This window comes from Salmo salar, chromosome 10 (genome assembly GCF_965601325.2).
Source record: "Salmo salar chromosome 10, fSalSal1, whole genome shotgun sequence".
In the NCBI taxonomy this organism is placed as follows: domain Eukaryota; kingdom Metazoa; phylum Chordata; class Actinopteri; order Salmoniformes; family Salmonidae; genus Salmo; species Salmo salar.
The window spans coordinates 84576075-84596644 of NC_138300.1; the positions used below are offsets into that span (position 1 = coordinate 84576075).

Below are 20570 nucleotides of genomic sequence, written 5' to 3' on the forward strand. Positions count from 1 at the left end.
CTGTGGCTTCCTCCTCTTCTGCTGCTTGGTCCTTTGGTGGGGAATTCTGTCATAAAATAAGTTGTACTCATCCTTGAAAATGTCGTACTGGAGAGAAGAGGACCAAGGCGCAGCGAGACTGTGAATACTCATACTTTAATAGACTCCAGTAAGGCATCCACAGGAAAACAATAACACGACAATAACAGTCTGACTAGGCACACGGCTAAGCACAGAACAATTCCCCACAACCCCAAAGACAAACACACACACCTATATAGGACTTCCAATCAAAGGCAACTATACACACCTGCCTTCAATTGGAAGTCCCAATCATCCACCCAACATTTAACCAACACAAACATGCCACGTCCTGACCCCAAAACTAAAACACTAGCTCCATCTGCTGGTCAGGACGTGACAGTACGTCAGTTCAACTAAAATCATGAGGCATGTATAAGTTATATTCTTCAAGAATCAATTTGTACATATCATTAATTTATAAGTAAGAAAACGTATGCAGCAACTGCTAATTTCCCCTTTAATGTTATAAACGTTTCATAAAATTTGTCGTGATATGGATTTCTGTCCATATCACCCAGCTCTATGTGGTGTTACAGCTCTGTGTGTGTGTGTGTGTGTGTGTGTGTGTGTGTGTGTGTGTGTGTGTGTGTGTGTGTGTGTGTGCGCGTGCGCGCGTGCGTATGTATGTATGTGGGTGTATCGCCCCGGCAGGATGACGACCTGGAGTCAGACGTGAACAAGCTGCGGTCCCGGCCAGAACCTGACAGGCCCCTGGAGCAGCTGGGTCAGTACGTCAGACTGTGTCCTGAACTCCACCACGACTTCCAGGTAAACCTTGTTCTCCTGTGCCCTATCCCTCCATCTCTCCCATAGGAGTCCAGTTAGTGTCAGACATTGAAGGTCTGCTCTAAATAAGATGTTATCAATACCACATCACAGCAAATGCCTGACTGACTCTCAGCAGTTTATATCCATAACTACTAATTTACTGGTACATTGTGGAATGTGTTTAATCAATTGTTGATTCCAGCAGGGCTCCAAGAGCCCAGCCTGAGGTGGATAGATGTGTGAATACTAGATGAGTGTCCCATGTAGCTCAGTTGGTAGACCATGGCGCTTGCATTGCCAGGGTAGTAGGTTTGATTCCTACGGGGGACAAGTATGAAAATGTGTGGAATCACTACTCTAAGACACGCTGGAGAAGAGCATCTGCTAAAATGACTGTGCATTGTGCCCATCCTAAAAGTCAATCTAAGTGCTGACGCCACTTCTCAGGTAAACATTTTCTACTCAGCAAGACCCAGAGAGCCTGGGAAGTGGTCTGACTGTGAGAGGCTGATAGCTGGTAGCAGGGTATGACAGCCACTATTATCCTCTGATAAGCAAACCGTTCTCAGGGCAACATTCAAAATCATTAACCTCTATGGAAGTTCTGGGTAACAGGGTTTCGGGAGCAGAAGGATTCTAGTGAACCACAATGGGATTTCAGAATTTGCGTCAAATTTCCTGATGTGAATAATAAGACGTATTATTCTTTACAATTTTCTGTAGGATTGTCAGGGTAATACTAATAGGGTATCTAATTTCACAAGTGAGCTGTTGGCATTTAAATTGCCCCTGTAACTTGACTGACATGTGTCAGGCAGTGTGATACCTTACCCCATGACATTGTGGCATTGTGGTAGATTTTAGACTGTTGTTGAGTTAAGGCAAATTGAAATGCCAACAAGCCTGTGGGAATGTATCTCCTCCCGCTGCATGTCTTCTCTCCTCCTGGCGCAACTCTCTTCATTTCAATGATATCACAAGATTAACTGCCTCTGCTGAAAAATACTTCTTCCCCAATTAATTTGCGGCTGTCTCTCTCTACTGATGTAGTAATTCAGCATGCCATGAAACAACAAGACAATTAGGTTAGTTACATTCCCAGAATGCCCTTCTTCGGAGAGGGGGCAGAGATTACACAGAAAGGTCGAATGCATTTCACATTCATCGTTCACACGAACTAGCGGTGCATTTTAGTTTGGCTACTACAGTGTGTTCACGTTTGATTCTAGTTTTAATTCTATGTAGAAATAGGACTCTGAACACACAGCACTGGAAGTTCATTTTCTCTGAGCATCGGTTGTGTTTCAAGAAGAGAAAATCATTGCGATGCTTAGACAGGCGACGTACAGTAGGCATAACTTATCCATTATTGAAGTCATACCTGACTGATTACATGTAATGAGGTTGTCATATCTGCTGATCTCCATGATCAAACAAAACATATTAATAGGCATACAGTACCTTGATACAGCATGTGACTACAAGGTAAAATAACCATGGTTCATTTATAAATCCTCAATCAGTTTCCTTATATATTTTTTATCTTGTCCAAGTCCAAGAGATATGCTTTCCCTGCCCTGGGGACTGTAGTATAGGCGTATGGGAGTGGAAGGCAGACAGGGGAGTTTTCTCCCCCTTACGGTCAGATGCCTGAGGAGACTGCAGCTTACTTTGATCAGAGCTGCTTGTATAACACCTCTCAATGAGACCATGGTTGTCCATTCTCCACTGTTATCCCTGGATCTTCAAGACGTTCACTGCAGCACAACTCCCAGGTGTTCCTCTAATTATGGCTTTGATTATTATGAGACGTTAGAATGTGAGCGTCGATTTCCGTCCTGCACCTGCATCATATCTACGGTTTAATCAAGAGAGATTCTAATGATGATGTTCTGGAAATTGCAAACAACACAATCATGTTTTCAACAGTCCCTTTTAATTTGCTGGATTCAGTAATCAAATTGACACTAGAGATTCGATCTATAGTGTTTGTTTATGGGGCCTTTTTCATTTTAAATGAAAAGGATAAGTCACATTATTCCTGTGCAGCGAGAAAGCGAGCTGTTAAAATTGATATGCTATTTTGTTTAGTTTTGTTTCACATGGTACACATTGCTTTGTTGAGTGCATGAAGCCAAACATGCATTATTAAAGCCCAAGAAGAATGATGCCTTCAACTTTTTCCCCTGAAACCTGCTACCCTGCTTTGACTGCATAGTGCCCAAAGTGATTTTTCAAAACATTTTAGCAGATGCTCTTATCCAGAGAGACTTACAGAAGCAATTAGGGTTACGTGCCTTGCTCAAGGGCACATCGGACATTTTTTTCACTTAGTCGACACAGGGTTTCAAACCAGCAACCTTTCGGTTACTGCCCCAACACTCTTAACCACTTTCTTTTTCTCTCCATCTTTCTTGCTCTGCTTCAATGATACCTACAGTATGCATTTCCGCATTATACTGTACTGTCCATTGGTATTCAGCTCTGATTTTAATGCTAATATGATGTGAAATGAAGTGAATCAGCAAGTATGCAGTGCAAACACTGAAAAAACTCCCAAACTCATAAGTTTAGCATAACTGCTGAGGGCTAGAGGTTATGAGATACAAAGAACACACAGTAAAAAAATCTGGGTTTCCAGACATTCCCACATGCTTTACTTAACCTTTTACATGCTAATCAATGCCTGTGTCCGTGAACACTAGCCGTTGACACACATCGACTTTCTTATAGCTTCACAAGCTTCAAGGAATTAGTCTCCTGACTCCTCTCTGTGGAATCATAGAACAATTATGCATAGGTTTTAAATTGATATTCAAGTTGCGAAATTGCAAGGATGGGGCCTATGATGCTTCATATTTTCTGCTTGTCAGCTGCTGTAATTGCTAGACCTCATCTGCTTTCAATATCAAAGGACTGAACACCGTTTTGATGTCACTGGGAATGGGACGTTACATATATATTCTTGGGGGCACCATCAGAGGTGTTCTTTATGTTTTATTGACCTTAAGATGTATTTCTGTTTTTACTAATGAATGCATTTTAATGTTCCTTTTTTATTTCGATAAGATCCCTTGAGTTTATTATTTGCATTGAGTTGTTACGACGACAGTATATTTGTTAATCATGGCTGTTGTGCACTTTAAATGTAACCAGAGGCGAAGAGGGTAGAACATACCACCTTTAACCCCATTTAGGTTTACAGAGTACCATGTCTTTCAGGACTTGGACTCGGACTCTGAGGTAGATTCAAGCTCCGATGAGGAGGGTCTACTCAATGAGGACTTCAGGACTGATGGAAGATCCAGAGTAAATCTCAGAGATTCTCAGTCCCATTCTCCCCTGGAGCACCCAGTCTCAACAGTAGAGGGAGACCAGGATGGCAAAGGAGAACCTCCAGAGAACCATCTGCAGGCATGTGACTTCCACAGCCACTTCCTGTCTAGCTCCAGTGTGAAGCAGGACAGCCACCCTAGCATGGTAGACAGGCTGCTGGAGAAACACGGGGCCTGCATCCCCAACCATGACCCACGCATGTACACCGCAGCAGCAGCCCTCACCAAGTCCATCCCTGAGTATTCCATCTTAGCCTTCCCTGACTTCTGGGGACATCTCCCTCCACAGAGTAAAGAGCCAATGGCTGGAAGGAAACCCAATGTGCAAAGGTAGGTAGATGTCTCCATATGTCAACCAATGGTTTTATATTTATGTAAGTTGAAGGAAAAATGCCATGGAGGACAGAAGAAATAGCACTGCTGTGGCTCCCCCTAACTAAATTGCAGTGATTGATGAGTGTGGGAATGATCAAGCCATGTTGATGTATTCATCACGGCATGATGGGAGGCCTTGTCTCAGTGTGGTACTAACCCATTAGACCCATCCCATCACTTCATTTCCATAAATCCCATTTAAAGAAGGAGTTTATGGAGCGTGTTGGAAGCATGTCAGGAAGGAAGATGTCAAATATAAGCTTGGTCCTCCTGCTTTCCCACTGTCTTGATTCCTTTCTCTCTCTGTATTGTCGGCTGTTGCTCCTCTCTGTCACAGATGGCACAGCACAGATAGCATTCATCCTGTCAATTGTCTCGGATTGATTTCATGTTTGGTGTATGCCACCTTTGGAAAGTGGTTGATGGAAGCAGGTTTCTGGAAGTGATTGCCAGAAGAATTTTTGAGAAGAAACAGACATGCCGGCATGATTAAGAATCATGGCGAAATTTTCCCTGTCTTCTTGGATGGTCACCTCACTGTAGTGGTTTAACAGTCTAACACCTTTCATTGAGGCGAACACAGTGTTCAGCACTGTGGGAATGTTTGAGGGGGTTTGTTACTGGTGATGGGGGAAAAAATCGATACAGTTACATATCGGGATATTATTTTTGACTATATTATCGTATTGTTTTGACAATATCGCAATATTCTTTTTGCGCTAGTTGGCTGTACCTGCACCAAAACCCCATCTTCTTTTTAAATAGGGAGTCAATTTGTTTTCAGCCCTTTTATTTCCCTGACTGATCAAAACAAATGTTCTCATGCTCTTTCTTGTCTCTCTGCAGCAGACAGATGGGGCAATATGTTAGGAACATCGAAACGCAATAAAAATATTGAATTGCAATAAAAATAGAATCGTGAAAAATCGCAATACATATCGTATTGGCACCTAAGTATAGTCATAACATCGTATCGTGAGGTCCCTGGCAATTCCCAGCCCTCTTACTTTACTGTACACTTTTCCTGGTTGAATATTTTAGATCATAGTCTATTTCTACACCCTACTACAGAGTAGTAATTTAGAGGGGCCATACACAACAGTGGGAGATGTTTCTGTGCTTGAAACAAATAATTTGCTGCTGCTTTCTGCAGAGTGAGTAATATAGGCTTACAGCATTACAATCTTATGTTGATTGTAACTGGCAAATTATTCTGTAGCATCTGAGTCAGGTTCAAGTGCTCTTTTTCAGTGTGAAATACCGGAAATATTGTAAACAATATCATGTCATTGAAGCGGCATATTAAATGCAGATTTCTTTTGACCAGTAGTGTTTCACACTTGAGCTGAGAACACAGTAGAAGCTTAGACTTCTCAAACCTGTCAAAGGCATTATTCATATCATTTCCTACCCTAGAATATGCACAGAAAGATAGGACTTAGCTAGTCTTGAAATGTTTTCCACATCTGATTTTGGCATTATTTACAAGCAAGACAGTATGTGTAGTGTGTTTGTATTCTATTAAGTAATTGTTTATCCTTTTAATGAAAATGCTTTGGTCATTTGTTTCTGAAGCTTTGGGATTATTTGTGAGTCTCAACAAATGCTTAAGTGTCATTGACATGTGTAATCCATAATGGATAGATACCCACCTTTCGCTTATCATTATCTCAAGCAGCCAAGCTGTATAATTTGTCAGTGCACAGGATCTTTGTCGGTCCCTTTCGTTCTACTGCTCACCACTGAAGTCAGTCAACCCAAATGCATCCCAAAGTGCCAACCTTTTATTAAACACTTATTCAGTAATCTAATTAGGCTATGTAGCGGCTGCCCGGACCAAAACTTGTTTTCTTGGAGAACTTTTCAAGGTGCAAATGGCAGATTGTGTGGAAAGGAAGTTTATTTCAGTCATTTCACAGTTCATTGTGCTCACCCTGGGAAGAGATAAGTCTATGTTAGCTCTATTTAGTGTCTTCTCTGCAAAAGCCATTTTTCGGGACTTAAAGTGATTGACAGTCTGTGACATTTAGGTTGCACAGATGCAATTTTGTCAGGCGCTTTACTTTTTGGGAGTGTTCACATTAAATAGTTCTAAATACTTTTAAATTCAGCTTTCACCACAAGTGTATGTAAATTGAGATTTCCCTAATGTAAAACACATCTAAAGTTTATATTTTTAGGAAAAAACAAGTCGACTCATTTCATTTGAAGGGCATCCCGTCCACTGGGCCCCGCTTTCTTGAGAAAGTGTTTTCAGCCTCTCTCTAACTCTTTCTAACCCAGTGGGATGGTTACTGGCTGTTCTGTCCCCTCAGGACCCGGTGGGATAGAGCCAGGGCAGTGGTCCTCACAGGCATGGCCTGATCAAACAATCACACCCTCAGGCTCATGCGGCCTGTGTCCCCCTAGCCTCCTGGTGATCTCCCAGCCTTTCTGATTGTCCTCTGGTGTATTTGTTTAGAGTGTTCTGAGTCAGAGCGCCCTGGACGGGGATGAAGGAGGGCTCTGTGGCTGCACTGGAGACTTTTCTCCTGCCTCGTCCTGTAATCCTTTATTCAGAGAGAGGAGGAAAGGGATGGCGGTCTGATGCAGTGCTCCTCTGTGCCCCTCGCCTCTCCTCTTAATTTGGGGAGTGATAATGGACCTTAGGGAGGTGGTGATGGGATAGTGAGAGGAGAGGAGAGGGGAGGAGAGAGTGAAGTGCACCACAGAATCTTTCTTTAGCTACAGTGCTGAGAGAAAGGAGGTCCTGTAAATGGTATGCCCGTTGCTGTGCTGACTCACCACTCCACTACACAGAGAAACTAGGTCTGCATGGGGTTGGAGGCATTTTAGATTTAGTTTGGGGAAATATAGAAATGTCCAGTCGAACTGCCACATGCACTGAGTGTACAAAACATGACAGATTGACAAGGTGAATCCAGGTGAAAGCTATGGGATCCCTTATTGTTGTCACTTGTTAAATCACTTCAATCAGTGTAGATGAAGGAGAGGAGACAGGTTAAATAATGATTTTTTGGTGATACATGGATTATGTATGTGTGCCATTCAGAGGGGGAATGGGCAAGACAAAAGATTGAAGTGCTTTTGAACGGGGAATGGTAGTAGGTGCCAGGCGCACTGCAACTCTGCTAGGTTTTTCACGCTCAACACTTTCCCGTTTGTATCAACAATGGTCCACCACCTAAAGGACATCCAGCCGACTTGACACAACTGTAGGAAGCATTGTAGTTAACATGGCCCAGCATCCCTGTGGAACGCTTTTGACACCTTGTAGAGTCCATGCCCCAATGAATTGAGGCTATTCTGAGGGCAAAAGGGGGTGAAACTAATGTTCCTAATGTTTTGTACACAGTGTACATTTACAGTATATGCCCGCTTTAGGCTGACTTCCAGGGTTTATGAACTCTAATGTAATTGTTTAACTCAATGAGACTATCATAACATGCTTTAGATGACAAAATGCTGTGCTATTTTGGTAATAAATCAATATTTAGGCTAGTATCAGCAAATCTAAATATGTTTCTATGTCTTTAGGAACATAATTACAGAACCGTAATTAATACGATTCTGTATTATCCTCAGTGAAAATGTACTGTACTCTGTCTCTGACAGGAAGAAGGTGTTTGAGGACATCCAGCGTCTCCTCAACCCTGAGGACGTTATTGATGAAGTTGTGTTTGACCTGGAGGACCCCAGGTGAGTGTTAACAAATCAGCCACTCTCTAGGACTGAAGCCACTCCTCTACACAGGCAGTTGTCATATGTTCCTATCCTCTATGGACTGTTCATGAATGTCCGCCATAGTTGGTTGAGACGGGGACATTTCTGCTGAAATATCTTGCTTGTTATATAGACCAAATGTTGAAACAGCAGAGCACTTGAGTGCGTAGGTGGATGTCTAATGGAAAGAGGACATTGAGTAGAGATATTTCTGGGCTCTGCTGCTGCGGACTCGCCTGTTTTGATTTGTCAGTTGACTGCAGAACTGCTTTTTAAGTGCTGTGGTAATGGAGGATGTCAGAGGTATAGCATGGATACTGTAAGAGCAACTACACCATCCTGGCTGGTGTTGTGTTATTACGGCATGCTTGATAATCAGAGCATCGCCAGGCACTCTCAGCTAGATTATGTGCATAATGAGAAACCTCAGGTGCCATTTTCTGTTACTGGTCAGACTGATAATGGATGGGTTCGGTCACTGAAGTACAAAAGCTAATTCAAAATGACCATTACCCTCCTAGTCATTTTTGATGTAGTCAGGTACTCTGTATTAATGTACCCCCCCCCCTTCCATCCCCAGCTCCCAGGGCTCTCCTGATCACTCCGACTCCCTGAGCTTCTTCTCCAAGTTTGAGTGCGGAAACCTGCGCAAAGCCGTTCACGTCCGTAGGTACGCTTCTCCGCTTTGTTCCAGCTCCTTCCTGCTTCCTGGCAGAGACCTGACTACAAGTAGCACATTCCCCTCGGGGCTCATTTACGCTGCATTGGAAATCAAACAGAGTCTCTCAAACCTCTCCTTTTGGTTCTGTAAGGAAGGTGTCCCGTTGACATATTTCAGATCAAATTAAAGGTTTAGTCTATACTTGGACTGGAATTTCTTTAAATAATACATTAAGTCTTTATAAAACCGTTGCATTGTAGAACAGTTAGAATACAACATAGAGGGAAAGACTTCTTTCTTCATGATGTAGGATGTGTCCCAAATGGCACCCTATTCCCTTTATAGTGCACAATGTTTGACAGGCTCTGGTCAAAAGTAGTGCACTATACAGGGAATAAGGTGCCATTTGGGATTCATACGTAATCTTTGTCTTCAACCTCCTCCCTCCTCCTCAGTCACGAGTACGATCTGATCCTGAACGCGGACGCCAACTGCTCCCAGCACCACCAGTGGTTCTATTTCGAGGTCAGCGGTATGGCGGCAAACGTGCCCTATCGCTTCAACATCATCAACTGTGAGAAAGCCAACAGCCAGTTCAACTACGGTAAGCACAAATAGCCAGCATAATGACACCTCACTGGATAAGCACCGAGGTAGAAGATTGTCAGTAGGTATTTTAGGACCCCTGTGTTGTTGATCTGTCTACACGTTGGGGGATGGGTCCTCAGTCCCCCTCAATGTGCCATTCCCAGTCCCCCACACACAGGGCTCCTTCATTCTCATCCTCGTCTGTTCTAGAGCTCAGCAGTGGGCCTGGGCCACAATGGTACTCCCTAGAAATGTGTAATTGGAAAAAAGTACAATGGCATTTTAAAAGTGATTTAGGGAGTTTACTTTCTATAGATTTAGTAAACTGTACTGTATGTTCTCCCTGTACTGTGTGCTCACGTCTAACGGTGCAACGTTCTGTGTGGTTTATGTTGTATTGTTATCAATCTGTTCATTAGTGTATAGATACCTAACAGATGCCTTTCTGTCTGTCCCCAGGGATGCAGCCTGTACTGTACTCTGTCAGAGAGGCTCTGGAGGGACGACCCAACTGGGTCAGAACTGGAACTGAGGTCTGCTACTACCGGTGAGTGACAGGAGAACACTTACACAACATTTATGTTGCCATCACTCAAATAGGCTGCAGATACTTTTTTAACGATAGCTAAAAGAGTGAGATTTGCCATGTAATTTGGTGCGTGAACACACCATTATATATTTACTGATATCCATTGCAAGCAGATTTTAATGGCTTGTTTGTTAGAGTTTGCTTTGTTCTGTAGCTAGCAATGCAAGCACTGTCAGTGCTGACACAATGTTACTGTCCCTGCAGTGGACTTCTCCAAATGGCATAACATTTTGTAACTTGAGTAATGCTGTTTTTGCAGAAACAGCTTCTGTCCGAGCCGAGGCCAAAAGAGCTCTTCCTTCTACACCCTGACCTTTACCGTGACCTTCAAACACAACGAAGACGTGTGCTACCTGGCCTATCACTACCCCTACACCTACTCTGCCCTCCAGGTACAGCACTCAACACCCTGCTATGTGTGTGTGCGTGTGTGTGTGTGTACTTACACCCACACCAGCCTTGAGGTAGTCTTGGCATTCTCCTTCCAGAGCATGTGTCTAGTGTGGTTATTTTGGATGTGTGTGTACGATCTATTTGTGTTAGCAATTATGCCCAATGCATCACGGCAGTTTATTTTACAGGCCAGTGGTTATCGCTGTGTTTCAGAGTCACCTGCAGGTGCTGCAGCGGTCAGTGGACCCTCGCAAGTTGTTTTTCCGCCAGCAGAGTCTGTGTAACACACTGGCTGGTAACCCCTGTCCCCTGGTCACTATCACTGCCTGCCCCTCCTCCAAAAGCTGGAAGGACTTGCATCAGCTGCGTGAGTATACAAAACCATGTCCCGCTGCACCTTTGCTGTGTGTGTTTGTGTTTGCGAGCGTGTGTGGTGTGTGTGTGTGTGTGTGTGTGTGTGTGTGTGTGTGTGTGTGTGTGTGTGTGTGTGTGTGTGTGTGTGTGTGTGTGCGTGCGTGTGTGCGCCCATCATGTTTTGTCATGTGAGAGAGAGATGCTCAACATGGGCTCCTGATATATTTCATTTTTTTGCTTTTAGAATGAGATAAACACTCGAATCTAAAAAGAATTCCAGACAAGAAGTGATGAACAACAACTCTATTCAATCAGAATTTTAAAAAAGTAACTTTGCGCCTCAAGTTAAGAAGTTTTGACTCTAGCTAGTTAGCTACACAACAAAAAACCTAGCCAGCAGACTAACAAGCTAGCCAGAAAGAATGAGCTAGAACAAACCTAGCAAGGGGCGTTAATACAACTACATGAAACGACCAAACTGAGTGAGTAAACCAAAAAGGAGCACGGACTAACTTTAAACATATCTTCAGTTTTTTTTTGTGTGTAAAGATTTGTCACTCTTTTTGCTGGTTTTTGAACTAAATTAGAGCCAGCTAGTAACAGCAGCTGATAAACAAAGCGGTTGCCATGGCAACGGGGCAGCAGTAGTTGCAGAGCCCACAGGCACCATGTCCCCACTCCCCCTCAGCACTGAATCCATTCTCTACCCTGCAGAGGCCAAAAATTACACAAGGAAAGCTTTTAAACAGAAACTACTAAAGGGGAGGCCAGAAACCCTTTTTCGCAGACCTCTACAAAAACGGTGATGTGAGTAATCTCATCTTTCTCACTGACCAGCCAAATGCATGGCGCTCAGCAGTCTGCTCTCACTACCCATCCATAAAGAAAGAGGGAATCTGTAATGGGTGGAAGCTGAAAGTCAAAGAGACAGACGACCCTGACAGCACCATGATAACAATCAACCTCTTCAAGACTGGAACTGTCATGGTGCCAGGTAATCTTAGGCTGTTTGAAACAGACTTTCAGACCATTAAGGAGAGAGCAGAGACAGAGAAGGACACCACTAGTGACATGCCCTCCCACAAGACAAACTCCACCAGCACCACCCTCACCCTTACTATCCCCACCCAAAAAGGCACATCAAGCACCTCTCTTCCCACCATAGTGGAAAACACGCCCCAGGAGGAGAGCAACCCCCTCACTGCAGAGAACAGAGGACAGGCTGCAGGAGAGAAAGAGAACAGAGGACAGGCTGCAGGAGAGAAAGAGAACAGAGGACAGGCTGCAGGAGAGAAAGAGAACAGAGGACAGGCTGCAGGAGAGAAAGAGAACAGAGGACAGGCTGCAGGAGAGAAAGAGAACAGAGGACAGGCTGCAGGAGAGAAAGAGAACAGAGGACAGGCTGCAGGCTGCAGGAGAGAAAGAGAACAGAGGACAGGCTGCAGGAGAGAAAGAGAACAGAGGACAGGCTGCAGGAGAGAAAGAGAACAGAGGACAGGCTGCAGGAGAGAAAGAGAACAGAGGACAGGCTGCAGGAGAGAAAGAGAACAGAGGACAGGCTGCAGGAGCAGCTAGAACACCACTCTTATGACCTGCCCTCACACAGCAGAGGAGCCCACCTCAACCAGCCAGGCTTCCCCAGCCCTGCCTGCTGCACACCTCCCCCAGCCCACAGAACAGCATCCCACTGACAGTGGCACCGGCACAGACCAGCCACACCCCAGCTCCAACACCCACCAGCCCCCCCTCTACCCCCTCCAGTCCAGAGGACACAGACCAGCCACAGCCCAGCTCCAACACCCACCAGTCCCCCCTCTACCCTTTCCAGTCCAGAGGACACAGACCAGCCACAGCCCAGCTCCAACACCCACCAGCCCCCCCTCTACCCCCTCCAGTCCAGAGGACACAGACCAGCCACAGCCCAGCTCCAACACCCACCAGTCCCCCCTCTACCCTTTCCAGTCCAGAGGACACAGACCAGCCACAGCCCAGCTCCAACCCCCACCATCCCCCCCTCTACCCCCTCCAGTCCAGAAGAAACAGACCAGCCACACCCCAGCTCCAACACCCACCAGCCCCCCCCCCCCCCCCCTACCCCCTCCAGGCCAGAGGAAACAGACCAGCCACACCCCAGCTCCAACACCCACCAGCTCCCCCTCTACCCCCTCCAGTCCAGAAGGAACACTGGCTGACATCGTCCTGTTGATGAACTCAAATGGGAAGTTGGTTCAGGAGAATACACTTTTCCCTAGACACAAAATGAGAAAGGTGTGGTGCCCAACAACGCAGAGTGCCATGGAGCTGCTTGATAAGGCCCAGCTCTGGTCGCCAAGCCACATAATCAAACACACCGGAAGAAACGACCTGCGTGCTCAGCAGGAGAGGGTGGCGTCTTCACTACGGGGAGTGATTGAGAAGGCCTCCGCAATCTTCCCCAACTCAAGGTTTGTGGTGTCAACCCTTCTACAGAGGAAGGACTTCCACCCTGCCACAATCCAAAGAATAAACGCCAGCTTCTCCCGGGACTGTGCCCTGCGACCCAATGTACACCTGGCCCACCATCCCACCCTTGATCTGAACTGTCTCTATGACCATGTTCATCTGTACAGGGAGACAGTCCCCATCCTTGCCAAGACTCTCAAGGATGTTGCTTTAAACCGAAGCCCGACCTCTCCACCCAGGAACAGCGGAGCAATCTCCACCCTTCCAAGATCATCGAGACAACACCCCGGACCAGCACCCTGGACCCCCCCCAGCCACGACCACAGCACCGCCAACCTCAATGCCCACCACAGCCAGCGCAGCACAGACCACCCCAGCCCAGCTTCAGAGCCACCCAGACGAGGCCTACCACCCCCCTCCTCCCCACCACAGACCCACACCTGGAGTCGCAGGCAGAGCTACGCACAGACTGTGAGAGGAGCAACTGGCCCAGCCCCCACCAACCAAATGAGTGACATTAAACACATGCTGAGTCTACTATGTTCACATGTGATAGGCCGAGGGTCATGGTAAGATGAGCAGAAGAACTCCACCATCCTCACACTACATCCACCCAAGTGGCATGACACAAATGCTATCTTAAATGATAAACAAATCACATTTGCATCATAAGAGTTTACGTTAATTGAAAAATCCTCTTTTCATAGTTCTTGTTGGATTGTGAGTGTTTGTCTCATTTTGAAGGTAAAGAAAAAACAGTTATGAAATCTTTTTACATTGCATGTTGGAATTTACAAGGATTGAAGTCCTCTGCTTTTGGGCTGAAGAGCAGAAACCCAGACTTCCTGAAAGAAATTGATGATGTTGATATTGTAGTACTACAGGAAACATGGTGCAGAGGTGATGTTTCCACTGGCTGTCCACTAGGTTATAGGGAGATAATCAAATCAAATCAATCAAATCAAATTTATTTTTATATAGCCCTTCGTACATCAGCTGATATTCTCAAAGTGCTGTACAGAAACCCAGCCTAAAACCCCAAACAGCAAGCAAAGCATGTGAAAGAAGCACGGTGGCTAGGAAAAACTCCCTAGGAAAAACTCCCTAGAAAGGCCAAAAACCTAGGAAGAAACCTAGAGAGGAACCAGGCTATGAGGGGTGGCCAGTCCTCTTCTGGCTGTGCAGGGTGGATATTATAACAGAACATGGTCAAAATGTTAAAATGTTAAAATGTTCATAAATGACCAGCATGGTCAAATAATAATAATCATAGTAGTTGTCGAGGGTGCAACAAGCACGTCCGGTGAACAGGTCAGGGTTCCATAGCCGCAGGCAGAACAGTTGAAACTGGAGCAGCAGCACGGCCAGGTGGACTGGGGACAGCAAGGAGTCATCATACCAGGTAGTCCTGAGGCATGGTCCTAGGGCTCAGGTCCTCCGAGAGAAAGACAGAAAGAGAGAAAGAGAGAATTAGAGAGAGCATATTTAAATACACACAGGACACCGGATAAGACAAGAGAAATACTCCAGATGTAACAGACTGACCCTAGCCCCCCGACACATAAACTACTGCAGCATAAATACTGGAGGCTGAGACAGGAGGGATCAGAAGACACTGTGGCCCCATCCGATGATACCCCCGGACAGGGCCAAACAGGCAGGATATAACCCCACCCACTTTGCCAAAGCACAGCCCCCACACCACTAGAGGGATGTCTCCAACCACCAACTTACCATAATCCTACCATCCACCAAATTAAAAGGAATCAGACAGGGTAGAGACTCAGGACAGGGCAGAGACTCAGGGGGAATGCTAATATGGTATAAATCTGAACTAACTAATTAAATCAAATTGATCAAAACAAGAGAATTCTTTATCTGGTTAGAAATCAACAAGGAGGCTATCTTAGCAGATAAAAACATCTTCCTCTGTGCCACATACATTCCCCCGTCAGAGTCACGCTACTTCAATGAAGAGAGTTTCTCCATTCTAGAGGGAGAGATGAGTCACTTTCAGGCCCAAGGCAACGTGGAGACCTGAATGCTCGAACAGCAGAAGAACAAGACACTATTAACAGTCATTGCGATAAACACCTACCAGGAAGCAACCTTTCCCTCCACACATACCCCCCCAGAAACAACTATGACAAAGTGAAAAACTAAAATGGAGTAGAGCTCCTGAAGCTCTGAGTCTGTACATAGTCAATGATAGGCTGAGAGGAGACTCTTTTACATTTACATTTTAGTCATTTAGCAGACAGTCTTATCCAGAGCGACTTACAGTAGTGAGTGCATACATTTCATTTTGTACATTTCATACATTTTTTTCCCATACTGGTCCCCCATGGGAATTGAACCCACAACCCTGGCGTTGCAAACACCATGCTCTACCAACTGTGCCACACGGGACAACACCCAGGACCAGCACCCTTTTGGTAGGTACACCTACAGCTCATCCCTTGGTAGCACCACTGTAGACTACTTCCTCACTGACCTAAACCCAGAGTCTCTCAGAGCCTTCACAGTCAGCCCACTAACACCTCTCTCAGACCACAGTAAAATCACAGTGTATCTGAGAAGAGTGGAACCCAACCATGAAGCGTCACGGCCCAATAAATGACATGATACTAAACAGGCCTATAGATGGAGTGCAAACAGTACAGACATCTACCAAGAAGCAATTAGTAGCCAAAAAATACAATCTCTCCTGGACAACTTTTTAGCCTTAACATTCTCCTATAGCAATGAAGGTGTAAATTTGGCCATTTGGAACATAAACTTTATATTTAACAAATTAACCTCCGTGGCTAATCTAAATAAATATAAGAGCAAACCAAAAATAATAGATCATGAAAAATGGTTTGAAAGTGATTGCAAAAATCTAAGAACGTCATTGAGAAATATATCTAATCAAAAACACAGAGAACCAGACAACAAAAATGTACGCCTTCAATATGGGGAAACAAACGCACCCTAAGAACAAAAAAGGAACCGCACATTAGAAATCAGCTGGATGGAATTGAGGAATCCGTAGGATCAAACCACTTCTGAGAGAATTGGAATATATTAAACAAACCTCATCAGGAGGAATTGGCTATTTAAAAATTGGGATATGTGGAGAAATCAATTTGCAAACCTTTACAACAATATAACAAAGAGCCCAGAACAAAAAGATATACAACAAAAATTACAAATCCTTGAATCAGCAGTCAAAGACTATCAGAATCCTGTGGATACCCCAATTACAGAAGAAGAATTATTGGAAAAACTATGCACACTCCAACCCAAAAAGGCCTGTGGTGCTGATGGTATTTTAAATGAAATGATCAAATATAAAGACCACAAATTGAAATTGGCTATACTCAAACTCTTCAACATTATCCTCACTGCAGGTATTTTCCCCAATATTTGGAACCAAGGATTGATCACACCAATCTATAAAAATGGAGACAAATTTGACCCAAATAATTTGAGGAATTTGCGTTAACAGCAACTTGGGGAAAATTCTCTGCAGTATCATAATTCCCACGGGGGGCCAGTACAACAAAAATATATTTATTTTATTTTTTCATTATAATGAAATGTATGAAATGTATGCATTCACTACTGTAAGTCGCTCTGGATAAGAGCGTCTGCTAAATGACTAAAATGTAAATGTAAATAAATAGCAGACTACATAATTTCCTTTATGAACACAACATCCTGAGCAGAAGCCAGATTGGATTTCTAAAAAATTATCGTACAACAGACCACATTTACACCCTCCATACTCTAATTGACAAACAAGTAAACCAAAACAAAGACAAAATCTACTTGTGTTTTGTAGATTTCAAGAAAGCATTTGATTCAATTTGGCAAAAGTTTTTTTTTATAAACTAATAGAAAGTGGGATTGGAGGGGAAACATGTTATGTTATTAAATCAATGTACACTAAAAACAAATGTGCGGTTAAAATTGGCAACAAGTGAACAGACTTTCAGGGACATGGAGTGAAACAGGGCTGCCCAATAAGTCCAACACTATTTGCATCTACATGAATGAATTGGCAAAAACATTAGAAGAATCGGCAGCACCTGGTCTCACCCTACACAACACTGAAATCAAGTGTCTACTGTACGCAGATGACCCGGTGCTGCTGTCTCCCACTAAGGAGGAGTTACAACAGCACCTAGATCATCTGCAGAGGTTCTGTCAGACCTGGGCTCTCACCGTTAATCCCCCCAAAATCTAAACAAATATAATGATATTCCACAATCAGGATGACAAATATAAATTCTATTTGGACACAGTTCTATTAGAATACACCAAAAACGACACGTATCTAGGACTAAATATCAGCAACACAGGTAGCTTTCACAGGGCTGTGATTGAGCTGAGAGACAAAGCAAGAAGAGCATTCTATGCCATTAAAAGGAACATTAAAATCAAAATTCCAATTAGAATCTGGCTCAAAATGTTCCAATCAGTTATAGAACCAATTGCTCTATATGGTAGTGAAGTATGGGACCCACTCTCTAACAGTGAATATACCAAATGGGACAAACATCCAATCAAAATACTGCATGCAGAGTTTTGCAAGTGCAAAGAAAACTCCAAATAACGCCTGTAGAGCAGAATTGGGCCAAAACCCACTCCTCATTCGAATAGAAAAAAGAGAAATCAAATTTAACAACCATCTAAAAACAAGTGATCCCAAAACATTCCATCACACAGCTCTACAATGTCAAGAGATGAAATAAGAGAAGAGTCCCCTCAGCCAGCTGGTTCTGAGTCTCAGTTCACTAACCCAAACCAACCCCATAGAACCTCAGGACAGCACTCGGAAATCTGGCCTAACCAAATCATCACAAAGCAAAAATAAAAATATATCACCTATTGGGAAGACAACACAAAAAATCGAAGTAAACTTCAATGCTATTTGTCTCTAAACAGACAGTACATGGTGGTAGACTATCTGACCACTGTGACTGATAGAAAACTGAGGAAAACACAGACTAGGTACAGACTCAGTGAGCACAGTCTGGCTATAGAGACCGGTGGTCACAGGCAAACCTGGCTTCCCAGAGAGGACAGGCTGTGCTCACGCTGCTCCAGGGGAGAGGTAGAGACAGAGCTGCATTTCCTATTACACTGTGGCAAATACTCAGACCTAAGAGAATAATTCAATACAAAGAATTTGAAACTATAAAAGATGAAGAAAAAATCTAATATTTATTGGGTGAAAAGCCAAAATCCTGCCACAACCTGAGGGACAGCCAGTGAAAAGTGCAATGTAATGTCAATAATATTTCCCGTTTTGTTTTGACTTTCATGTCATGTGTCTTCTCAGTCGTGTTGAGACTGGTCTACAACTATTGCTTTAATGTATTATTTTTCTCATGAATATTGTTGTTGTAGTTGCTGTTAATGGTAATCCCATTTCCACTACTACTATCATTGCTGTTGGTCCCACCAATTCTATATATATATATATATATTTATTTATTTGTATACTTTGACAATGTAAGTAATTTAACTTGCCATGTCAATAAATCCAATAGAGAGAGAGAGAGAGAGAGAGAGAGAGAGAGAGAGAGAGCAGTTGCTCAAAGAAACTCCTAGCAGCAGATATAACACAGACAGCTCCTGTCAGAGCTGGAGTTGTGATGTGGAGAATGCAAGGTGATAGACTCACTGCCAGTGCCAACTGTTGACTCACCACATGATACATGTACTGCTGGAGTCAGAGGAGAAAATAAATAACACTCATAGTTACATTGCTTTGAATCCAAGTCAAACAAATGGGCCAGATAGAAGGTGAGTGAGAGGGCTTTGAAGTGAGACGTAATCCCTCTGAAGGACAGTGTGTTTATTTCTGGGCTTTCGTCATGGCCTTCTGGGCATTCTTATTACGTTTAAGCTGATTCCTTTACAGGCGATGATGATGCTGTATGAATGAGAGAGGAGCAGTCTGAGCTGTGTGTCTGGCTTGGCTTGAAAGAGGTAGAGCGAGATAGAGACAGACAGAAGCTGGGGGATGGTGATGGATGTGTGGGGTGGGGAGAGGGAGGTAGGGACAAGCTGACCCAGCTGACCCAGCTGTGGGACACAACCAGGGCCGTGCCCCCGGGGAGGGGAGCACTGTCTCCATCCTGCCCACACCCTCCCCACACCCTGTGGCCTCGCGGTTAATAAGAGTGTAATAATAAGAAGAAGAAGAAAGGTCGCTGGTTTGAGTCCCTGAACCGGCAATGTGGAAAAATCTGCCATTCTGCCCTTGAGCAAGGGAGTTAACCCCCAAGAACTACTGCTCCCTGGGTGCTGATGACATGGATATTGATTAAGGCAGTCCCCCGCACCTCTCTGATTCACAGGGGTTGGGTTCAATTTGGAAGACAAATTTCAGTTGAATGGATTCAGTTGTACACCTGGCTAGGTGTCCCGTTTCCCTAATGTAAGTCCTATATTATAGTAGGTACATACACTATACAATACTCCATGTTTACAACATGCGTCTTCAGTTAGTTTGTCCTCCCCCTGCCACTCTACTAACACATCACTCTGCAGTGCGGTGCATTAATCCAGCCATGTTAGGGCGGGAAAGTCTGTAATCGGCTGATTCAGCAGCAACGCCATGGACTTATTCCCACTAGGGACATTAAGAGTGCTGTCATTCACTGTCTTTCAAACAGGGACCTGCCCTTTTGCATTTTACTGCCTTTAAGTTGTATTAAGGCCTATAGAACATTAAGTTAATGTTTTGTGGCGCTGCCATGACAACCTTTTGAGGGGAGGAGGAGGGCATTTCAGCTGGTCGGTCCTAACTCCTGTACACATGTTCATTTCTTTGTTATGTAACACATTTGCAAACTAGTGTTATAATTATGCCCTAATTAACACTATGCAAGTCAGTTGCACTACAGAAAGTAGTTGCTATAACTTCAGCTGCATTTGGTGGTTTTATTTCATTAGGGCTGATATTAAATCAATGATACTCCGCTGTCTCCCACACCCTTCACAACAAGCAAATGAAGACTAATTTGTAATCTGATATAATCATTATCATATTTTGTGTAGGTCATGAAAAATTGCTTGGCGTTAAATGTAATAAAGCTTTGTGTTTCCTCCTAAGAGGGCCTGTTGTCTGGACCTCTGGCAGTCTCTATGGGTGTACCACAGTGTTCAATTCTCAGGCCGACTCTCTTCTCTGTATACATCAATGATGTTGCTCTTGCTGCTGGTGATTCTCTGATCCACCTCTACGCAGATGACACCATTCTGTATACTTCTGGCCCCTCTT

The 20570-nt window shown here is 44.1% G+C and overlaps 1 protein-coding gene across 1 annotated transcript in view; it reads left to right on the forward strand.

Moving 5' to 3' along the window:
• Nucleotides 1-20570, forward strand: part of agbl1 (AGBL carboxypeptidase 1) — a 149249-nt gene that overhangs the window by 44683 nt on the left and 83996 nt on the right. Inside the window, exons 11-18 of the mRNA XM_014124437.3 lie at nt 715-831; nt 4054-4496; nt 8157-8240; nt 8845-8934; nt 9381-9529; nt 9973-10060; nt 10362-10494; nt 10709-10862. Coding sequence (XP_013979912.3) covers nt 715-831; nt 4054-4496; nt 8157-8240; nt 8845-8934; nt 9381-9529; nt 9973-10060; nt 10362-10494; nt 10709-10862 — 1258 coding nt within the window. The remainder of the gene's footprint in view (nt 1-714; nt 832-4053; nt 4497-8156; nt 8241-8844; nt 8935-9380; nt 9530-9972; nt 10061-10361; nt 10495-10708; nt 10863-20570) is intronic.